Raw genomic sequence first — 21,788 nt, forward strand, 5'->3', positions numbered from 1 at the left:
TACTTGCATTGCCAAAGGCATGGAGGGAGGACCCTATGTAGTCCAGAAGGAGTTTCTTTATGCCCGGCAGAGCTGGGAGGGCAGAACAGGGAGGGCAGAATCAGCCTCGGCTTAGTACTTATTGTCAACAGCAACGGTGAATGACTAGTCACCCACGGGTTAGAGTAAGAAACCGGCACGGTCCTCGTACAAATAGGGTGCGTGATTAAAACTAGTAAATTAAATGGAGGAACCTCCGAAGCCCAGGCTCCGGACAGCTCCTCACGTAGCACAGTGTGATCAATGGGACCCTGGTTACGCATCTCTCCGAGGGCACGTTACCCTAGTGTTTATGATTTCCAGAGTCAGAGCGACCTGGGTTCAAATACCGTTCTGGCTTTACAAAGCAGCAAAACCTCAGGGAATTCACTTAACCTCCCCGAGCCTCAGTTTACCCGTTTGTTAAATGGGGATAATAGCACCTAGGCCACAAGGTCATTGCAAGATAAAATGACACAGCATCAGTAACCTGGGGAAACCCGGTATCCATGGGTAACCATCAGTAACACGACTGGGACCCGGAGGTATCAGTGGTATGAGAGCCCCTGAGTGAGCTGGCACGTGGCTTTTCTGCAAAACTTACGGCCTTTGTGTTGAATGGCTTACGAACAGAAGGCAAAGAAATAATACCTTCCCTCCCCTTCCCTTGGGTGGGCCCAAGATAAGAGGCAGACGGACCCGAGACCCTGGATGTGCCAAGGAGCTGATCCAGAAGGTGAAGTCCTTCTCACGCAGGAAGGACAGGGGGCGCCCGAGCTGATTGTAACCACTGAATAGATCCAAATGGATCTGCATAATTAAAAAGTTCTCCTCTAGGCATTCAGGCTGCACTTGAGCTGAGGCTCAGGGGAGAGCTCTCAGGCCTAGAAGCTGACTTCTCTTGGCAGAAAGTTCCAAAGCTTCCCCAGGACTCCGGGCGGCTGGGCTTGGGGAGGGAAGGGGTCTGGCCGGGAAGCTGGGACGGGTGGAAGGACATGTTCTTGCTCTTCTGCATGTGATTTTCTCCCTCCCATGGCCTGTGACTGACACCTGTCTCTCTTTCTGGTGCTTGGGCTGGCTTCTGGCAGATTGATTCTGTGGTGGGAACAATGCAGCCACTGTTCCAAGGAGCCTCCTTCCCCCGCCCCCAGCCCCCCCAGCTCGGTGCAGGCAGCCTGGGGCATGGCTGGCTCTCCCTGCAGGAACCAACAATGCCCTTCTATTGAGCGGCCCACATGCCCGGGCTGGGCCTGCCAGCCACCCTGACCTCTCCTTGGCCCCAGGCATTGGCCCCATCGGCTGGCGCATGGTATGGTTTGGCATAACCCTTCTGGTCACCTTGGAGCCATTTTACCTCCCCAGGAGACTCCTTGATGGTGCGACCACCCATCCTGGTTTGCCCGGGACGGAGGGGTTTCCCGGGATGAGGGATTTTCAGTGTTAAAACCAGGGAAGTTCTGGGCAAACTGGGGCAAGCTGGTTGTTGCATTATTATAGAAGAGGTCAGGCCCTGACTTTGGATCCCAGGCAGAACCTGAGGCTGGAACCCTGACGCCTGTGTCTTCCTAAGAGCATGGGGGACTGCTGTCTCTTGCAAGGATTGTAATTCACAATCATCAGAATAATCCCAGCCGAAACAACAAATGCCATCTATAGAGAGCTTTCTGTGGGCTGGCTCCTGCGTGGCGTGCCTGACATGTTCCTTGTTTAGTCCCCAACCTGAGCAGGGACAGTCATGCCTTCATCATCCCCGCATCACATCACAGCTGAGCCCAGGTCATGGGCTGGTAAGTAGGACTTGCCCAGATGCAGGATGTGAACCTCCCAGGCACCAGAGCTCCCTCTTAGGGTCCCTCGGCCTCTAGCCCAGCTCCCTGGCTTGGGGGACACAGGTGACAAGCAACATTTGTATAACACAACCCATTCTCACCCATACGTGTACTCAGGTATTGACAAAACCTGATAATGTTTGCACAGAAGAGAGGGAAACTGTGCCACCGATGGATTACTTCCCCCTCTCCTACCCCTGTTCTTTCCAGGATTCCACATTTGGCGGGAAAGCTATTTTGGACAAATCGCTGCGTCAGTAAGGTGCCCCCGTGCCCCGCAGGACAGCAGCCCAGATAAGGCAGACTGGGGAACGGCAGCGTCTCGAGGCCTTTGTCTGCTCAGGGGCCATCTCGGATGGCAAGTGAGGGGCAGAGATGCGATTACGGGGCCAGACTGCAAGCCACTCCCATTAATGAACAGAACCCTCTAGATAACATCTGGGTGTCCCTATTAGCAACACATCACATGTCCCAGTTCAAGGTCACGGTCGAGAGGAGCGGGAGGGGGGAGGAGGTCCTGCTCTACCACCCCCGCCTGCCCCGCCGGCAGCCCCATCCACTATGGTTACCTTGGACTAGACTGGATAAACTTCAACAGCTCGGCCCCCTGGGGCAGCAGAGCCGGCCTGACTCTGGGGACATTCCAACCTGTGGGAGGTCACTGCCAGGGCCCAGTGTGCATCAGGAGGACTGGCCGTGGGTGGCAGCTGTCTGGGCTAAATCACTCCCTGCGGTGAGGGTCCGGGGCCCCCATGACCAGCTCCTCCTGGCCACTGTCCTGGTTCTAGTGGGCCTGTCCAGAGGTGGGCCCCCGAGGAAGGCTGGAGATCCTGGGCCCCCCAGACAGCTGGGCGCACAGGGGAAGCCCCACCAGGCATCATGGCAAATTGCAAAGCTAACTATTTTGCTGAGAGAGCTTTTTAATACATAAATCAGATCTTGACAGTCCCTTGCTTAAAACCCTTTAATGGCTTTCCACTGCTCTCAGAATAAAATCCAAGCCCTCTCTGCATGCCCTGGCCCCTGCCCAGCTTGCTGACCTTGACTTCAACACATCCCCCGCCTCTAGTCTCTCCCTTCTGCTCCTCCAATGCGCCAAGCTGCACCACTCCGCTCTGCTTTGTGTATGCTGTTCCCTCTGTTTGGAACACTCTTCCCTCAGCTCATGAATGGCTGGTTCCTTCTCACTGTAGATTTGGGTCTCAGCTCAAATGTCACCTGCTCAGAGAGGCCTTTCTGGACCACCTGGGGCCAGTGATGCCTCACCTCTGCCCCTAAAGATCCCTAGTACTTGGTGCCTGTCATTTTCTCCCATTGTGCTCCTTATCATGTCTCCCTCCCTAGACCATCACCTCCCCACCACCCCGTGGGGAGTGACTGCAGAGTTCACTGCAGGGGACCCCAACACTGAGAACAGCGCCTGGCACTGAGGGGGGTCAACACGTATTTATAGGAAGAGAGACAGAGTGGGCGGCTGTGAGGACTAGGTCTATGGCAGAAGCATGTCCCTACGCAGTGGGCGCCCAGGAGGCCGTGTCACCATCAAGAGGAGAAAGGGGTGCACTCCGCGTGGCTGCCCACAGCCTCATTGGGGACTCTTGAAAAGTTGGAGGCAGTTCTCAGCTCTAGAAAGTCCAAGATGAGCAGAAAGCACGCGGGGAAGTGCTGGGTGGGTAACCTGCCTTTGTTATCGTGCAGGTGACGCGGCTCCAGAAAAGGTGGATCTCGAAAGCCCTTCCTCCCGTGGTTCATGGGGAAGAAGGGGCTCTGGGTTGTACATAAATTCAAGTCACTACCAACTCCTTTGAGGGAGGAGAGGCCTATCCCTGGGGCCTCCTGATTTCACAGGACAACAGCGCTCCCAGTGACCGTTAGGAAGAGTCGAAGAGTTGGGTCCCTGCCCTCTGCAGTCACCTACGCTTGCAGGGGTCACAGCTGCCGAGGGGGGGCTCTGAGGAGCATGGAGGGCAGAGGTGAGCCCCGGGGAGGTTAACTCAGTGGGCATCGAATGTTAGAAACTTCCAGAAGGGTTGCGCTGTGGTCACTTACTCTCCACGTAGAACACGCCCACTTTGTCCGAGTCGGCCATGGAAATGTAGAGAACTATCTCGTATCCCGCAGGGAGGCGGTCCGGGCCTTTGGTCCGCAGGATCATCTGGGACATGTCCTTGAGGTCTGGGGAGGGGGCATGCAGAGAAGGTTAGAATTAAGAGACGTGCAGCTGGAATGTGGGCTCAGGAAAAACCGTTACTTTTCCAATCAGGACAGAAAACCCCACACATGTGTATTGTGGGAACCGTAAAAAGCATAAAAACTAGTTGTCTTCTCCGACACCATGACCTCCTGTAACTTTCCGGGAATTTCCTTCCAGTGCTTTCCCTATGTGTTGGTGTCCATGTAACTCCTGTTATAAAACCGTGGTTCCAATTGAACTGCATTAATAGTTTTTTCTTCTGTTTTTTAGCAAGAATGGATCTTTTTTTTCCTTTTTTTGAGAGAGAGAGAGAGAGAGAGAGAGAGCAGAGCAGGGAGGCACAGAGGGAGAGGGAGAGAATCTTAAGCAAACTTCACGTCCAGCAAGGAGCCGGACATGGGGCTTGATCTCACAACCCTGAGATCATGACCTGAGCTGAAATCAAGAGTTGGATGCTTAACTGACTCAACTACCCAGGTACCCCAAGAGTGGATATTTGGGCCCACAATCCCCAGGAGATGCGAGGTCACTCCTGCCAGTCTTGGCCCAGCTCACGTCTGAGCATGAGTGTTTCCATTGCTCCTCCTTCCCCCCAACCCTGAGGGTGGGTCCCATTGGCACCTTCCTTGCTGTAGACCTTCTCATCCTTCAAGTCCTCCTTGGGCAGCCAGGGTGTGTCTCGGTCACAGTTCACCAGCAGGATGGCCCCCTGGCCCGCAGGGCCCCAAGTCCAGGATGCCTGCATTGGCGGGGAGAGGGGTCAGTGCCTTCTTGTCTACCTTCTGGCTGATTCCCAGCTCCACTGTAGACCCCACAGGACGCCGAAGAGACAGCCCCAGGATGAGAATAAAGGGCAGCCACCACGCATTGGGGCAGGGGTGACTTGGCATACGCGAACCCCACATCTGATGCCCGGACAGGCTCAGTGTGAGCACCAGAGGCAAGCTCAGGAGGGAGACGGTGGCAGACAGAGACACAGAGATTGGAAAATCAAATGGGCATTTATGAACCTCGAGCCTGGCGTGCCTGTGCCTGCAAGGGGTGGAGGCAGGGAGACCGAGGGCAGCTGGAGGAATGAGCAGGCATGCATTCTACGACAGGCTCTGGAGTCCCCAGAGGGGATCGACAGGCTCTGGAGTCCCCAGAGGGGATCGGGGGAGACGCCTGGATGGACAGACACCCAGCTGTTTCCAGACATGCTGAGTGCTCCAAATGGGACCTGCAAGGCGATCTATTCTCTCCTCTGCGGCCAGGGCCATAATAGAACGAGCTCCAACCAGATCATGTTGCTTTTCCTGCTTTAAGCCCTGTCCGGGGCTCCCTGTTGAGTTAGGATAAAGCCCCAATCCCTGACTGCGGGCTGCAAGGCCGGGTAGGACCGGCCCGCTCTCCATCCGTTACCCCCTTCCCTCTGGCTCGCTCTGCTCCCCCTATGTGGACTCCCGGCTCTCAGGCCAGTGCCCTCACAGGTCCCGTGCTCCTGGCGCTGTCCTGTCTCCCCCCACCTGACCAACCCCACTCCTCCTGTGGTCACAGCATGACCATCCCTTCTTCCCGGAAGGTTTTCTGAGTCTACAGCCCTGAACGGCTGCCCTGGGGTTACATTGAGGGCACCGTACACGTTCTTTCTGGGGGCAACCTTGGGAAAATTGTGATGAGATGGTCACCCATGTCACTCTGTTTAATGTGCCCCCCCCCGCCCCGCCCTGGGCCGCGAACTCCCCGAGCGCAGCGGCCGCCTTCCTCTCCTTCCTTCCGCAGCCCCGGGGTCTGAGCTAGAGCAATAAATCCTTATGGGACAAGTGGAACCTTCACAGGCCCAGATCGAGTCTGAGAAAGTTCAGGCCCCCGGGGATTGAGTGACTTCACCAAGGCTGCCGAGCTCCTCAGGGGGAGCTGGCTGCCACCGAGGCCTCCATGGAGCCTACTGTCATGTGGCCTGGCCACGGACACAGACCCGGCGTGTCCTTGCAGCCGGCAGCCTCCGGAAGGCAGAGTCCCACAGAGGAGCCGGGGAGATGGGGTTCCCCAGCAGGCGTGAGGCCCCCCGTCTCGGGTACAGAGAGTCTGGGGCTGGCTGCCAGGACCCAGGCTTCTCTCTGGGCTGTGTTCATTTAACTTTTTCAAGTATCCATCTACATGGAATTTAAAACAGGCTTTAGGTTGTTATTAAGAAAGTAACATAAGCCAGCAGCATCAACCAACGTAAGTGATACAGAAGGCCAGAAAATGGCAGAGACGCAACTTTGCACGGACACAGAGCAAAACCAAGCGAGCTTAAAAACTGGCTCCAGGGCAAAGGACGCGGCAGAAGGTGCCGGAGAACACAATGCTTTCTACGCAAGTTAAAGATACATGTGCACCGACCACGCTGTGTGTTTTGCAAGAATCATGAGAACAGAAAGGAACGCACCAACCCCCTTGAAACGGTGCTTTGTGGGGGAGCAGAATGGGAGTGTGGAATGCAGCATAAGAGGGGATAAATGAATGAATAGATGAACCAATGAAGGAATGATGAATGAATGAATGAATGAATGAAACAAGAGAGGGGTTGTGGGCGCACCCTTAAAAATAACATGCCTTGAACTGAGAATGATTCATGCAGCCTTCTGCTCCCGAGGGTTCCCCTCATTCAGTTTTAAAATTAAAGACAAGGCAAAGTAAGAAGAGCAAACGCTTGATGTTTTCCAACAGCTCTAGGAACTGGGGGGCCCAGCCTGTGGGTGGGGAACAGACTCGGGCAGGTGCTTTACAGCGGCTGCTATAAAGCGCTTGGCCCCTCCGTGGGCTCTGATGGGCGTGCTGGGTGTGGGAGCCTGCCTTGGGCCTCAGTCTCCTTATCTGTAAAAGGAGAGCTGTCTACTTGTGGGGAGGACCACGGCTGTCTGCAGCATCCATCCTGGGGCTCTGCCCCACCTCCCCGGGAGCCCCCCAGTCCAGGGCCGTGTGCCCTGGTAGCTCGGTACCTTTCTTGGGTTGTTCTTCTCCACCACGCCGTCCCGGTCTGCATCCACGTCCAGGGAGATCTCTGGGGACAGACACACGGGTGAGTGGTGGAGCCTGCCAGACAGGGTGGGGCGGGGCCGGGAGGAAGACCTGTGCGGTTAGGGTGCGACGCACACGTTCGCTTGGTCCCTGGAAGGGGAGGGCCTGGCTGTCACCTTATGCCACCCCCTGCCCCAACACCCCGCTGCCCGATGAAGGACGTGAGCGGATGCCGTGCCAACCTCACAACTGACAGACTGGGGAGGGGCGATCAGGTAGGGCGGGGATCTCCCCACACTTTGTGGTTCTGCAGGCGGTTCTGGGGGGGTGGGCGGGATGAGCATCACTGGACAGATCCAGGAGCCTTGGCTCAGAGATGTCAAGTCACGGCCCCGTGTGAACAGGCAGCATTAGCAGAACTGGGGCACACACTGCGTTTGGCCTGACCTGAAAGCTCATATTTTGAAAACTTTCATAGGAGTTCCTGGCTGCCTTTCTCAGTCTGTCTTGGTGGTGCGCACACACGCGTTTGGGTGTGATCTCTTCTAGAACTCCTGCCTCCCACCAGGGTTTTACTTTGGGTGGGAAGCTGGGTCTCCAACCCCTCTGGATCTGGGGGTGCCTGAGAAAGCCAGGCTATCAGATATGAGGATCCAGGCAGGGGTCCCTGTTTATTCCTTCTGCTGGGGAAGGGGCATTTGGTATCCCTAGGCCTGTCCTGGGGACAGGCTTCATGGAAACTGTGTGGGGTGGTGAAAGGAGCCAAGATTTAGTGTTAGTGCAGGGTTTGAACCCTGCTTTTCTGCTTATAAGCTGTGTGACTTCGGGCAGGTTGGACAGCCTCTCTGAGCTAGTTTCCCTTCCTGCACTGGAGGATGTTTAATAGCATCCCTGGCCTCTACCTGCCAGATGCCAGTAACAGCCCCCAACTGTGACAACCAAAATATCTCCAGATATTGCCGAATGTCCCTTGGTAGGCCAGATGGCCCCCTGGTTAGAGACTAACAGGGCAGGGCAGAGCAGGGGGGTTGTCCCGAGGCGATGGGAGTGTCACACAATGGTATGAGCCGGGTCCAGGTCTTGGAACTGTCCCGTGGGCTCGGCCTCACGTGGAGCATGACTTGGACCGAGGCGGGAGCTGGGTGGGAGTGAATGCATCCCTGGTCTGTCCCCTTGGCAGGCGTGCTCTCTCCCTGGACCGGGTGGGGAGGAGGGTCCTGGCACAGGAAGGCCACTGATGTCACCCTTCCTGAGGCGGCTCACCCTGGGGATAATACTCAAGTCCTCTCTTTGCTCACAGCCCGATTCCCTGAATGTGGCTTCTTTGGATCTAGAAGGAGGCGGGATGGGGGAAACTCTCAGGGTGCTTGGTCCTTGGGAGAGGCAGCACCCCAGTGTCCCAGCCCCTGCAGCCCTGCTGTCAGTCGGGTGCCGTAGGGCATGACTAGTGAGCTTCTTCACTGAGTCCATCTGCTCGGCAAATCACCATTGAGCATCCACTACGAGACATGGGGACCCAGCGGTAGGCATTCAGGGAACACTGCCCGCCCTGGAGTCCCCAGTCCTGGGAGATAAACATTATTATTGCCACTGTAGAGGTGAGCAAACCCAGCCTTGGAGACATCACCTGTCAGTGAATTGGACTGATAACCTGGACGCTGGTGCAGGGTAAGGGTTCTAGGCACAAAGTAGGGAAGCGGGTACCACCAGCTGCTGTGAAAGAGACTGAAGTCTCAGATGGAGGAACAGTATTGATTTTGGCTTACAGACCTTCGTGAACTTTCCAACTGGACACTCCCCAGTGAATGCTGCCTTTCAGGAAGGTTGGCTTCCTGAAGCCTCTCCTGGGAACCAGCCACAGACCCGGGCTCCCTAAGGAACCCCTGTCTTTGCTTTTGCAGATAACAATCTCTTCTGTGTGTGCAGTTCCCTTTGCTGGGGGCAGAGCACCTCCCACTGTGTGTTCTCCCCTCAATCATACCAGCGGGGAGGAATTATCACCCACCCAGCCACCCTCACCACACAGATGAGGAGACCGAGGGACCCTGCAGGGAAGTGACCTCAAAGTCCCTAGAGAGTGCAGAGCTAGGCATCCCACTTGGGCCTCCGACTCCAGACCCCTGGCCTTGGACTGTTTCCTCTCCACCAACTCAGGCCGATCTCCACCTTGGGCTGTTTCTAAAACCCAAGTCCTCCTTCAAAGACCCAAGACTTACTCCCCTTAAGGCCCTTTCCAGAGGAGCTGGCCATATCCCCACCCTGGCAGCCCTGGGACTTTCGTCTCTAGGTCAAGGGGGCACCACACCACGGCTGTGGGTGAGTCCATGAACACAGTGGGTCACAGGAGAGAAATTATGATGCACTTAACTGTGCTTTACTTCATGATAAATTCCTTAAATTAAAAATGTTTTTCCATGTAGGGGCGCCCGGGTGGCTCAGTTGGTTAAGCGTCTGCCTTCAGCTCAGGTCATGATCCTGGAGTCCTGGGATCAAGCCCCACATTGGACTCTTTGCTCAGTGGGGAGTCTGTTTCTCCCTCTCCCCCTGCCCTTTCCCCTCTTCCTTCTCTCTCTCTCTCGCTCACTCTCTCTCTCTCAAGTAGATAAAATCTTCAAAAAATTTAAAAAATAAAAATTTTATTGATGTAATATTTGTACAAAATGCAAAAAAAAAAAAAAAACACCAACCCACCAAAAAACAAAACAAAACCAAACAAAAAACCCAAAACCTCAAATAGCACCAAACAGCTTCTAAAATATAACAGTTCCTGTCCATCGCATCCTCTCACCTGCCCGAGGCAGTCTCCATAATACTAAGTCATACGCTTATTGCTCTTCCTCTATTTATTAACTTCAGACAAGTTTCACTGACTTCCTGTTAGAAAATTCAGGCATTACAACATCAGGCTCTCTTATCACCCATCTCCCAACCTCCAGGGCGTCTCCCCTTCCAAGTTCCCTCCAACGTCCAATTTAACTCGATTTCGAGGGGATGATCCTTGTAGGAACAGAGAACAGGGCTGTCATGACCCACCCAGAGCTCTGCCCTCCTGAGATAGCTCTGTCTTCCCTGCAGGGGAGGAGGGGAGGACACCCGGGCTCCAGACGACATTTCCCAGAGGCTCCGAATCCTACCTCAGCTCCCCAGAATAGCCCCAAGGTGTCAGGTGGCACCTGGGGTGTGGGGCAGATTTATGGGAAATGTCAGTGGGATTGAGTTCAAGGTAGTCTGCCCTGAGAACCTAGACACTGAGGCTTCAGGCTTGACACAGAGGCAGAAGCATTTTGGCAGGACGCTGGCCCCCGTGGGCCGTGGCAGGGTGCCGAGCCTACTTATGTAACTGGGCGGCTTGGGGTGTGGTGGGGAGGAAGGACTTTCTCCCCCACGGCCAACTAGGGCAATTATCCCAGGGCCTGGGGAGGGGGCACAAGAAATGAGGTCCTTAGGATGATGCTAAGAATTCTCAAGACTCACGTCCTGCTCCTGTTGCCAGGACCACAGCAAAGCAGGTGAGCCCTCCCCTTCACGGGGAAGGAGTCTTGAAGGCCGTGAGGGACCTATGGGCTCAAAGCCTTCATTTTGCAGCTGGAAGAAAATGAGGTCCCGAGGGGTGGGCTACTTGGCAAGGTCACACAGCACGTCCTTGGCAGGACTGAGAGCCAAGCCCCAGGGCCTAGTTTGGCCAAGGGCACCATGGGTTTGTTTCTAAATCCCAGGAGGAAGACGGACAGACAATGGGGTTCTCAGCTTTGCCCAGGCAGAGGGAAAACGTGGCTAGCATCTCCAAGCGGAACGGAGAGAAGAATGTATATTAACGGAGTGTCCACCCCATGCACACACCCTCCCATCGGATTCCTGTGAGCACCGTGCACGCGGGTGCGGGGAATCCCTCCGTGCAGATGAGGGACCTGGGGCTCAGGGCAGCGACGGTCACAATGCGGCTGGAGGGGCAGAGCCTGAAACGAGACTAACTGATGTCTCTTCCACAGCCTGGGCTGTTTCTGCTCAGCGTGAGCTCAGGGCAGAACCAGGGTGGGATGGACTCCGATATGTCCCTGGGAAGGCAGCCCCACCATCCGGGGACTTTCGGGGTGTTCCCGCCTCTGAGGTGCCCTCCGTATGAAGAGGCGAGGATTACTCAGGACCTGGGGCTCAGGGCCCCTGGGGTAGATGCCTGAGGAAGACAAGACCCGGAGGGTCAGACAGACCAGTGGGTCCTAAGGGGAACCAACTTCCACCAGGGTCCCTGGTGGAATGGGTAATGTAAGTTCAGTGGGTGAGGTTTCCACAAGACGTTTTTTCTGCAATGTAAATGCCTGTCTTTTATTCTGGAATGATTCCTCTGCCTGCTTTTTAGGTGTGAAAATGTGAGAATGATGGTGATAGCTGTTGGCAACTTCTTTTATTTATACTTACATAATAAATAATATATATATATAAATATAAAAATATTTCTATATATTTTTCTTTTTGGCCAAGCATCAACATTGTCAGGGTTACTATTGGGGGGGGGTGTCGGTGGGCATTCTACTGGTCCACGGAACCGGACTATCCGGAAGCACAGTTAGTGTCTTCTGGGTCTCAGCCCTGCTGCTCCCTCGAGCACAAGCCCCACAGTCCTTCAGACGAGAGAGGGAGTCCAGTCCCGCCTCCTCACAGGGCGCTGTTTTGCCATCTATCCTGTCTGCCTGGCTTTGGGGGAAGTCTCGCTCATGGTGGCGTCAGCCCTCTGGGACCAGCCTCACTGGACAGGCCTTCTGGCCACTGCCCTTCATGCTTACATCCTCAGGTGTCCCGTGTCTGTGGGATCAGGTTTCCTCAGGGCCGGTCATCTGAGACGCCCTGGGGGCCGTGTGTGCATGCGAGGGGCCGGCCAGCCCTCCACTGCAACTGGGGAGGCTTTGGTGCCCATGTCCCAGGGCCCCCTGAGGGTATCCCGGGGACCCCACCCCAAGGCTGGGCACTCCCCCGGTGCAGAAAGAGGGTCAGGGTGACCAGCACACAAGCCTACTGGAGAGGAAGCTGCGAGGAAGAGGCGCGTTGCTGTTGAGCCTGCTTTGGCGGCTGGAGAAGATGGTGCCGATGTAGGAATTAGTGGTTTTCTGGGGGAAGTTCTGAGACCCCTTGTCTATCCTGGGTGTAGGTGGAGGGTAGATTGAGAGCGTGACCGTAAAGGATGGGAGCTTGGCAGTCTGTACGTGCTCAAGAAAGGTCAGGTGTTTCTCCTTCTCCTCCTCAAAGCACCCAGCACCGTCCAGGACACAGAGTAGGTGTTGAATAAATGAAAGACATTTTCTCTATTTTTAAGCACTCAGCACACAGCGAGTCTCAGTAGCTGGTAGTTCTCTCCCCCCACTGTGTGACAGCTCTATCAATGCAAAATTAAGGTTGGACAGACAGAATGACCCCCCAACTGCTCCCTGGCTTAAACATCATGTAATTAAAATTAAAAAGAAGATATAAAAGTAACACGTCACCTGCAGGAGAGTCGAGTGACTGCGGAAGACCGCACCCCACAAGCCCTGGCACCCAGGCAGGGGAGTACTGCGCAGATGGGAAGACCCTGGGAGGGGAATCATCCTGAACTCCGGGCCCAACCTGCCAGGAAATTGCTGTGTGACTTTGAACAAGTTTCCTAACCTCTCTGGGCCTCCTTGTCCTCAATGCCAAATGAAAGGCTTGGACTAGGTGAGTTAAGGAACCGGGCTGCCCGTCTGTGTTCCCAGGGCGGGGTCTAGGGAGGGCGAGGGGGTAGCTGGGACTGTCAGGGACAGAGCAGACAGGCCACTTCCCTCAGAAGGGAAGGCAAGCTCTTCTCCAGGCTGCAGGGGAGAGGAAGGGGAGGAACAGACTTTGCTCTTTCTTTTCAGTGGCCCACAGAGCCTGGGGTGGGGATGCTGACACTGGGGGCGAGGTGCTGGCAGACCCGGGTATGCCTCCACCCAGGACATCCCTCACCCCAGGACAGAAGGGCCTGGGCACGTGTGGCATTACTTCTCGTCCTGCATTATTCAGAGGAAGCTCCGAGTGCCAGGTCAGCAGCCTTGGAAATAGGCCAAGTGCTGCTGAGAAGGGCAGCAGTGTCAGCCCCTGGGGAGGAAAGCACCCAGGCCGCAGCCACACCAACTTACCAATGGCCGTGAGGAAGAGCCCAGCCTGGTCAATGGGCATATTCCCCTCCTCCTCGTAGTAGTTGACGGTGACCTTGGCAGGGAGGGGTGGTGCATTGGGAGGGAGAGAAGAGCAGAGATCACAGATCACAGGCAGCAAAATCTGCAGTGACCACCCTCCCTGACTCACCCCTTGCAGCCTGTTAAGCCAATTCTCCCCAAACATCCAAACCCTCTCCTCCAGGAAGCATTCCTGGGTTGGTGGGCTGCTTCTCTCAAATTATCCAACAGATAGGGGGCTCCCCTCCTCTGAGAGGGCATGCAGGGTGCTGACTGCTTACCTATGACCCCTGGTGCATTCTGCTGCCTACCCCCTCCCCCCCTCCCCCCCCCCAGTATCTGCCATGGTGTATGACACGCTCCTGCTAAGCAACCAGGGGGCGGGGCTGAGGTGTTTTCTTTGAATAATGCCCAGTGCCGTCACTGCCACGGGGCGCGTGGGGAAGTTCATAATTAGAGAACCAGCGAAGAGACGTCTGGTCTCAGCCTCACCGCTTGGGCAATTGGCCCTGCAGCACGGGCACTCGCACCCCGTTTAACACGGGAGGAGGCCAAGGACGTTTGGGGCCGTAACTCCCGGTGATTCTGATATATCACTCAGCAGCCCACAGCTTGAAACTTCCACGAAGCCTTCATGCCACGGTCTGGCCCCGAGCCTGCAGTCTAGCAGCCACCAGCCACAGGTGGGTCCTGCGCCCACACACGTGGCCAATCTGATCTGAGATGTGCTCTAAGTGTGACCGAGACTTGGTACGAGAAGGAACCTATGCTCGCGTATGAATTGTTTTTCTTTATATTGGTATCATGTCAAAATAACAACATGTTGATCTCAGGAGTTAAGGAAAATACACTGCTAAAACAGAGCCCACCTGTTTCTGTTCTTTCAGTGTGGCCACTAGGAACGTGGCAATGACAAGTGTGGCTCGCATTCTGTTTGTGTCGGACGGCGCTGCTCTAGCTCGGCCCCGGGCTCCCGCTGCCCTCGGAGGACCTCCCCAGCCAGGATACCTTGTCACTGCTGGCCTCGGTGCTCGCCTGGCTCATGGTGACGCGCAGCGTGGTGCTGGGCGACAGAAGCCAGCGCTGTTTGCCGTTGGTGGCCACCTCCTCGACCTGCCCGTCATGCACCACCTCCACCCGCACGCGCTCTGAGTGCTTCAGGCTGAAGGTCTGGGCCTCGGCGGGGGCCGCACTGTATGGAAAGAGGAGAGTGGGTCATGGAGTGGGGGAGATCCCAGGGCAGGTGGGATAAGGGACTTCCAAAAAAGACCCCTGGAGGGGCGGGGCTGCAAGGGACCTCCTGGGTGGTCAGGTCTGGGGGACCCCCAAGGGCCCAGCTGCACTACAATCACCCAGTAGTGGGGAGGGCACTTGGTAAAATACAGAGTCTTGTACCCACTGAGCCAGAATGTTCGGGGGGGGGCGGGGCCTGGGGATCTGAATTCTTAACAGGCTTCCTCGTGCTTCTGATGGGCCGCCATGTGGGGTCCTAAGGGTGCAGGTACTGAGGCCCAGACCAAGAAATGAATTCGCTCCCAAGGCAGCGCCCACCCCTGATCCGGTGTGCGAACCGCAGGCAGAACTTGGCTGAAGGGCACGAGGCAGGTGTGAAAGCGCTGGGTTTGCCCAGGGAAGGAGCCTGGGACTTGGGTCCTCAAGGGGCAGAGGTGGGCTGGCTCGGTCACAAAGATCCCTCCCTCCCGCCACACTTTCTCTCCCAGCTCGGAGCTCCCTCCTCTGAGAGCCATTCCTAGGGGTTCCGGAGTGGTTTTCTATTAAAGAGTGATACCTTCGGAATTCTTTTTTTTTTTTCAAAGGTTGCATTTATTTATTTGAGAGAGAGATAGAGAGAGAGAGAGAGAGAGAGCGTGAGCAGGGGGAAAGGAAGCAGCAGGCCCCCCACTGAGCAAGGAGTCTGATGCGGGGCTTGATCCCAAGACCCTGGGATCATGACCTGAGCCAAAGGCAGGCGATTAACCGAATGAGCCACCCAGGTGGCCCCCCCCCCCGCTTTTTAAGATTTTATTTATTTATTTGTCAGAGAGAGAGAGAGAGAGAGCACAAGCAGGGGGAGCAGCAGGCAGAGGGAGAAGCAGGCTCCCCGCTGAGCAAGGAGCCTGATGTGGGACTGGATCCCAGGACCCTGGGATCATGACCTGAGCTGAAGGCAGGTGCTTAACTGACAAGCCACCCAGGCATCCTAGTACCCTTGAAATTCTTGAAAAGCCATGAAGATTTCAGGGCAGGAAATGGACTGGTTTGATCTGGTTGCTATATGCATGTCTGTGTGTCCCCAAAGTCACATGCCGAAGCCCTGACCCCCGCCCAACGTGATTGCATTTGAAGAGAGGGCTTTCAGAAGATAGAGTTGAATGAAGTCATAAGCACCAGGTCCCATCTGACAGGACTGGTGTCCTTATAGGAAGGGGAAGAGAGATCTTTCTCCCGCACTCCCAGGAAGCCCATGTGAGCTCACAGTGAGAAAGCAGCCGTCCGCGGGCCAGGAAGGGCTCCCACCCCAACCCGACTGTGCTGGCCCCCTGATCTCGGACTTCCAGCCTCCAGGAGGGTGAGAAATTCACTTCTTTGTTTAAGCCACTCAGCCCACGGTAGTTTGTAACTGCCTAAGACACTGGTTTAAGGCGAGGTGACAGGAAGGACGGGGAGACTGGGGGAGGAAGGTGCTTAGGGTGGACAGTTTTGCTAAATCCAGCCCCCGGTCTGAAGGTTCCCAGAGGCTAAAGAGGGCTCAGAGGGATTTAGGTGGGATTCTCATGGGATTTGGGACTAAGACGTATGTACAAGTGTCTGCCTCAAAGCCACATCTGTTCTTCTGAGGGCCTGGCGCTCCTGGGTTCCAGAATAGTTTTCCACTGTGGTTAGGCATCAGTCGTCCGGGCGTGCACTCTAAATCTCCAGGTTTTTTTTTTTTTTTTTTTTTTTTTTTTTTTGAAGACTAGAGATTTCGTGGGTCCTTTCCCTGGAGAGTCTGGCTGGCAGAGCGGAGGCTTGGCGGGGGCAGCTAAGACGTGAGCAGTGGCCAGGGGGCTGGATGAGAGGTTTACACCAGTGGTTCTCAGAGCTCAGCCGCATTACCTGGAAGGCTGGTCTACACGCACGTTGCCGGGCCCCTCCTCAGAGTTTCAGATCCAGCAGGTCTGGAGTGGGGACTGAGAATTGGCATTTCTACCATTTCCAGGAACGGGTGGTGATGCTGGCCCAGGCCTACACTCTGAGAACCACTGGGCTAGACATTCAGCAGTGCGGCCTGGTGGTGAGAGCCCTGCGGGGGCCGAGGCCGTGACTGTGAGTCACGCAGGGTCTCTGTGATGACCCAGGCCACTGACTGCAGGGGCTGCTGGTGAAGGCCACTGGTCTGGGGGGCACTGCCGGAGAGCGCAGGCAAGGGTCCGGCGGTCCACGCCTGGGTCTGGGAGAGGAGCTTGGGAAGGAAGTTCCAGGGCCACCCTGTTTCTTGTCCATCTGCCCCCTTCTAAGTTCCTCAGCCCCTCACAGGGCCACTGGGCTGATCGGAACCTGGACACTTGTCAGCAGTGGTCTGCTGCCACCTGTCCATACCCATCAGTGGGAGGAGCAGAGGCTCAGCAGAAACCCTGGATTGGGGGTACTTTTGCATAAGATGTGGGTTTGACCCCAGTTTTGCCACTGAGTCACTGAGAGAGCCTGGAGTGCGTTCCTCACACTGTCTCAGCGTCCATTGCTGCTCTGGAAAACACCCACTCACCCCTGCTGTCCCACAGGCTTCTTCCCTCGTCCCTCATCAGGCAGGGGCTGCCCTTTGTCTCAGGGTGTTGCCATGGGGTGCCTGTCCTCCTCTGCACTGCGAGCCCCTGAGGGCAGGGTCTGGCCTCTTCCATCCCTCCTCCTCCAGGGTGCAGCGGAGGGCTGGGCACACCACACACGCCCCAGCCAGGAGGGCAGAGCTGAGCAGGACAGAGGCGAGCCTCTTAGAAATGCCTGGGGGCATTGCCCACAGGGCCCGCGTGTCAGACGCTGTTAGGTGGCACATGGATGCACGATCGAAAAGCTTTATGTATTTATTAAATGTGTCATCTTTTTACGGCAATTAATAAAGGATTTCCACTTACAGTAATGATATAAGATCTCCACTTATTTATTTATTTTTTAAAAGATTTTATTTATTTATTTGACACAAAGAGACAGCCAGCGAGAGAGGGAACACAGCAGGGGAGGTGGGAGAGGAAGAAGCAGGCTCGTAGCGGAGGAGCCTGATGTGGGGCTCGATCCAAGAACTCCAGGATCACGCCCTGAGCGAAGGCAGACGCTTAATGACTGCGCCACCCAGGCGCCCCTCCATTTATTTATTTTTTAAAGTAGGCTCCATGCCCAACGTGGGGCTTAAACCCATGACCTTGAGATCGAGAGTCACAGGCTCTACTAGCTGAGCCAGCCAGACGCCCCATAAGATCTCCATTTAAATAAAATAATAGGGGCACCTGGGTGGCTCAGTCATTTAACCGTCTGCCTTCGGCTCAGGTCATGATCTGAGGGTCCTGGGATCGAGTCCCGCGTCGGGCTCCCCGCCCAGTAGGGAATCTGCTTCTCCCTCTCCCTCTGCCCTTCTTCCCCCACCCCTCCCTGCTTGGGCTCTCTGCACTCGTGCTGTCTCAAATAAATAAAGAAAATCTTTAAAAAATAGAGTAATAAAATATGAGTTGTTGTAAAGAAAATGTTAAGTTATTAATACTACAGGTGGAATATGGTTTTGGTAAAAATCATGAGTTTGAGCACTGGGGGGTGGGCTCAGGTCAGGGAAACATGCCTCTAGTCCCAGCTTTGACCATCAGCTTGCTGGATGGCCCGGGGCAAGGCGCTTTCCCTCTGTTTCACCAAGTGTGACATGGGAGCGTGACACCAGGTAGGGGTGGCGGCTGGCATCCGGGCAGCACAGAGGGGGCCAGCCCTGGACTGGGGTGAGGAGGGAGGCACGGAGGAGCTGGGGATCTCCCGGCTGGGTCCCCGCTCCACTTTAAGCAGAGCCACAGAGATTTCATCTGGTTTTATACATTGGGTTTCTGCATGCAGCTCTATTTAGGAGAAAGAATGCTTGACAAACTCATAGGGCAGGATGAGTTTTAGGACCCGACTCTGACAATAGCGGCTCTAAGCGATGCTTCCTTCGTTCCTCTGGGCCGGTGAGAAACTGGAGGAGGCCCCAGAGGCTCAGGGGGTTAACGCCCGGCCCCACACCCTCCTACCCCAGCACCAGCCCTGCTCTGAGCTGAGCAAACAGCTATTCTTGGAGCGGCTCTGGCAGAAGCAACAAAGGCACCCATTGTCCTCTGCGGATCCTGCCAGCTGCCTCCCTCCCCAGGAAGAACCTCTCAGAACTCATCCCCCAGAAACCCGAGAACCAGGGGCTGTGGGCACCTCGACTGTCCCTGGAGGCCGCAGGGAGGGGCCCAGGGTGGTATCAGGGGAGAGAGTGGGGGTATTGGTGGTGGCCCGGACCTCCTGCTTACGGGATGGAGGCTGAAGATAGCGTGCCCAGGACAGGCTGCCAGGCCCCGGGACCACATCTGTTCTGCCGACCATCGCACCCTGGTGCCCAGGACAGGGCCATGCTCCATATATACTTTGGGAATAAGTGAATGATGGAATGCACCTTTCTAGGTTTCCCTACCTATATTACCAGAGGGATTAAAAAAAATGAAATCAGGTTACTCGGCCGCTTGAAAATACTCAGTGGCTCCTGAGTGTGAGCTGGTACAGTAAAAGCTGGGACCCAACCAGTGACATTCAGTCACTGAGTCTCAGCTCGTCTCTCCAGCCTCTGAAGGCTGCACTGTCCCAGCTCACTGTGCACTTTGCAAATGCAGGTCCTTCCACCCTTCCTTTCCCGGACTTCTCTGCCGGGCAACTGACCATCCCTCCTTAAAGACCCAGCTCAATCCATTTGTCTCCATCTGTGTCTCTTTCCCTTGTCGCCATTAGCTCTTTGAAGGTGGAGGTTGTCTTTTCTTTCTGTCTCAGCCCCTGGCCCAGGCCAGGCTCACAGGAAGTCTGGGTGTGTGCTGAAGAAAGGGCTGGAAGGGCAGGGCTTGCTTAGGTGGTCACTCACGCCCTCAACACGTATTGACCGAGGACTTACTATGTGCCAAGGGCAGATGTAGGTGCTGGGGGTAGAGAAGCAAAAGAGAGAACATGTTCCCTGGGCCCACGGAGCCCATGTCCTAGTGGAAGACAAACTTTCAGTGGGTTACACAGCTGGTGATGTGGCTTTGGTGGTGAGAATGGCTCTAACAGAGAAGTATGGGGTGCCATGAAGCCCTGGCCTGTAGGTCAAGGAGGGCTTCCTGGGGGCACCTGGGTGGCACAGCGGTTAAGCATCTGCCTTCAGCTCAGGGCGTGATCCCAGCGTTCTGGGATCGAGCCCCACATCAGGCTTCTCCGTTAGGAGCCTGCTTCTTCCTCTCCCACTCCCCCTGCTTGTGTTCCCTCTCTCACTGGCTGTCTCTATCTCTGTCGAATAAATAAATAAAATCTTAAAAAAAAAAAAGGAGGGCTTCCTGGAGGAAGGGGCATCGGAACTGGGGTCTAACTCTATACTCCAAAGACAGCAAGAATTAACTAGACCAGGGGATCTTAAATTTGGAGTGTACATCAGCATTATCTGAAGGGCCTGTTAAAACACAGGTTGTCGGGCCATCCCATCTCTGACTTAGCTGATCTGGGGCGGAGCCTGAGAAACATGGATGACATTTCTTTTTCTTCCCCCACTTTGTGGAGGAGCAATCGACAAATACCTTTATATATATTTTCAAGTGTCCAACATTATGACTTGCTGTACGTATTACATTGTGGAAAGAAACTGCGTTTCTTTCTTTTCTTAGTTTTATAATTCACTTACTGGCAAATTAACAACCATTATCTTCAGCAGTTATGACACCAAATGTGCAGTCATTTCTTGAGGTTGACTAGACACCCAGAATCATAGGCACTTCCCACAGAAGAGGCGTGACATAAATCAGACTTGGTTTATCCCCGGCATTTATAAAACCAGACCTGGGGAAGGACCAGGGCCTGGCGACACTGGCATGGTCTTAACATCGCCAGTGTGTAGGCTGGAAACTGCATTTCTAACAAGTTCCCAGCTCCTGCTGCTGCTGCTACTGGTCCAGGGACCGCAGTTTGAGAACCAGCGAACAGAACCAAGAGAGGAGGAAGAGGAGCAGAGATTTCCAAGCAGCACGGGCAGCCTGGGTGGGGGTCGAGGTGGACGTTAGCCCAGCACGTTGGGGGAAGTGGAGGGAGATCAGTGTGGGTGCAGCTTGTGAGTGGGGGAAGGGAAGTGGTGGGAGGAGAGGACCTCGCCTGTGGCAAGGCGCTGGCCTTTCCCCCTGAGGGCACTGAAGGCTTGGGGGGGGGGGCGTGATTGTTTGTGCACTAAAGACAGATGACCCAGGGTGCAGAGTGGGGAATGCATTTCAGGAGAGCAACAATGGACGTGGGGGGACTCAGGGAGAGGGCGACCGCAGCTGTCTGGGCGAGTCATGATGGTGGCGTGGGACAAGGTGGTGGCTGACGGAATGGAGAGAGATGGCCGGACAAAGGAACTTTGAGCAAGACTGGAACGCAGCGTCGGACGTGGACAAGGGATGTTTCCTGAGCCCAGCCAAGGGAATGGGTTTGTGATCTACCGTCCGCTCAGCCCCACAAACGCTGAATGGCCTCTGGGGAGCCGATCAGCCTCTCTGCTCTTCACTCCCTCAGTGGGGAGGTCACTGGCTTGGCCTCGCAGGCCTGGGGTGCCCGCTCAGCCCCAGGCTCGAGGGCGTGACGTGCCTGTTCCTCGCTGGCGTCTGGCCCTCTCAGCTTATCCACCTGTCCCGGGCCTCGTTAACACCAGCCAGGGATCACCCCCCCCCCCCAGTGAATCCAGCTCCTGGCACTGTGGGTGCAACATCCTGCCCGCGGGTCTTTGCAGGAGTCTGAGGGGGTTCGTAGGTGCCAACCTGGCACACAAGCCCAGGGCGAGCACCCTCAAGGACAGGGACGAGGGGAGGAAGGCGAAGCCTCAGCTTGGCATGAAGGGGGCTGGAGCCCCGAGGTGGGTACAGGGGATGCGTCTATCTTCAGCCGGCCCCCTTCTCTGCCTGGTGACCTCGGCCGCCTCTCTCACTGGGCACTGATGCTGCCAGCTGCCCCCTCTCCTTAGGGCAGAAACAATCGAGTCTGTGGTCACTCCCTTCCCAGACACCTTCAATAACTCCCCACTGCCTATGTAACAAAGTCTAACACCTGAGCCTGGGAGTCAAAGCCCTGATTGGAGCTCACTGACTCTCCGGCTTTGCACTGTAGGCCACCGAGTCTATGCCCTTTCTGCCCCCGTGTGTCCCAACTGTCCTGCTAGGCAGCTTTGTTTCCGCATGGTACGTCCTGGTCACACTCTGAACCCCCGTCCATCCTTCAGCTTGGTTGCCACCTCCTCCAGGAAGTCTTCCCTGATCCTATCTGCCAGGACTCCTTCCTCCCTCCCCTTTGTTGGTGCTTTAAACAGCACCCAAAACAAATGTTGTTCAACATTTCTCTCCCGTGAGTGTTACGGAC

At 55.5% G+C, this 21,788-nt stretch overlaps 1 protein-coding gene and 1 non-coding gene across 2 annotated transcripts in view; both read right to left on the reverse strand.

Annotated features, from left to right (window-relative positions):
- The window catches only part of PADI2 (peptidyl arginine deiminase 2), a 44,729-nt gene that overhangs the window by 16,864 nt on the left and 6,077 nt on the right, over nucleotides 1-21,788 (reverse strand). The window contains exons 2-6 of the mRNA XM_026519731.4: nucleotides 14,205-14,388; nucleotides 13,158-13,230; nucleotides 7,008-7,069; nucleotides 4,663-4,780; nucleotides 3,897-4,022 (exon numbers count right to left, since the gene is read on the reverse strand). Of these exons, the coding sequence (XP_026375516.2) occupies nucleotides 3,897-4,022; nucleotides 4,663-4,780; nucleotides 7,008-7,069; nucleotides 13,158-13,230; nucleotides 14,205-14,388 (563 nt within the window). The remainder of the gene's footprint in view (nucleotides 1-3,896; nucleotides 4,023-4,662; nucleotides 4,781-7,007; nucleotides 7,070-13,157; nucleotides 13,231-14,204; nucleotides 14,389-21,788) is intronic.
- LOC113270708 (small nucleolar RNA SNORA72) lies at nucleotides 20,215-20,341 on the reverse strand. Its single transcript, XR_003321907.1, has one exon. It is a non-coding gene; the product is annotated as a small nucleolar RNA SNORA72 (small nucleolar RNA).

This window comes from Ursus arctos, unplaced genomic scaffold (genome assembly GCF_023065955.2).
Source record: "Ursus arctos isolate Adak ecotype North America unplaced genomic scaffold, UrsArc2.0 scaffold_32, whole genome shotgun sequence".
NCBI classification, from domain to species: domain Eukaryota; kingdom Metazoa; phylum Chordata; class Mammalia; order Carnivora; family Ursidae; genus Ursus; species Ursus arctos.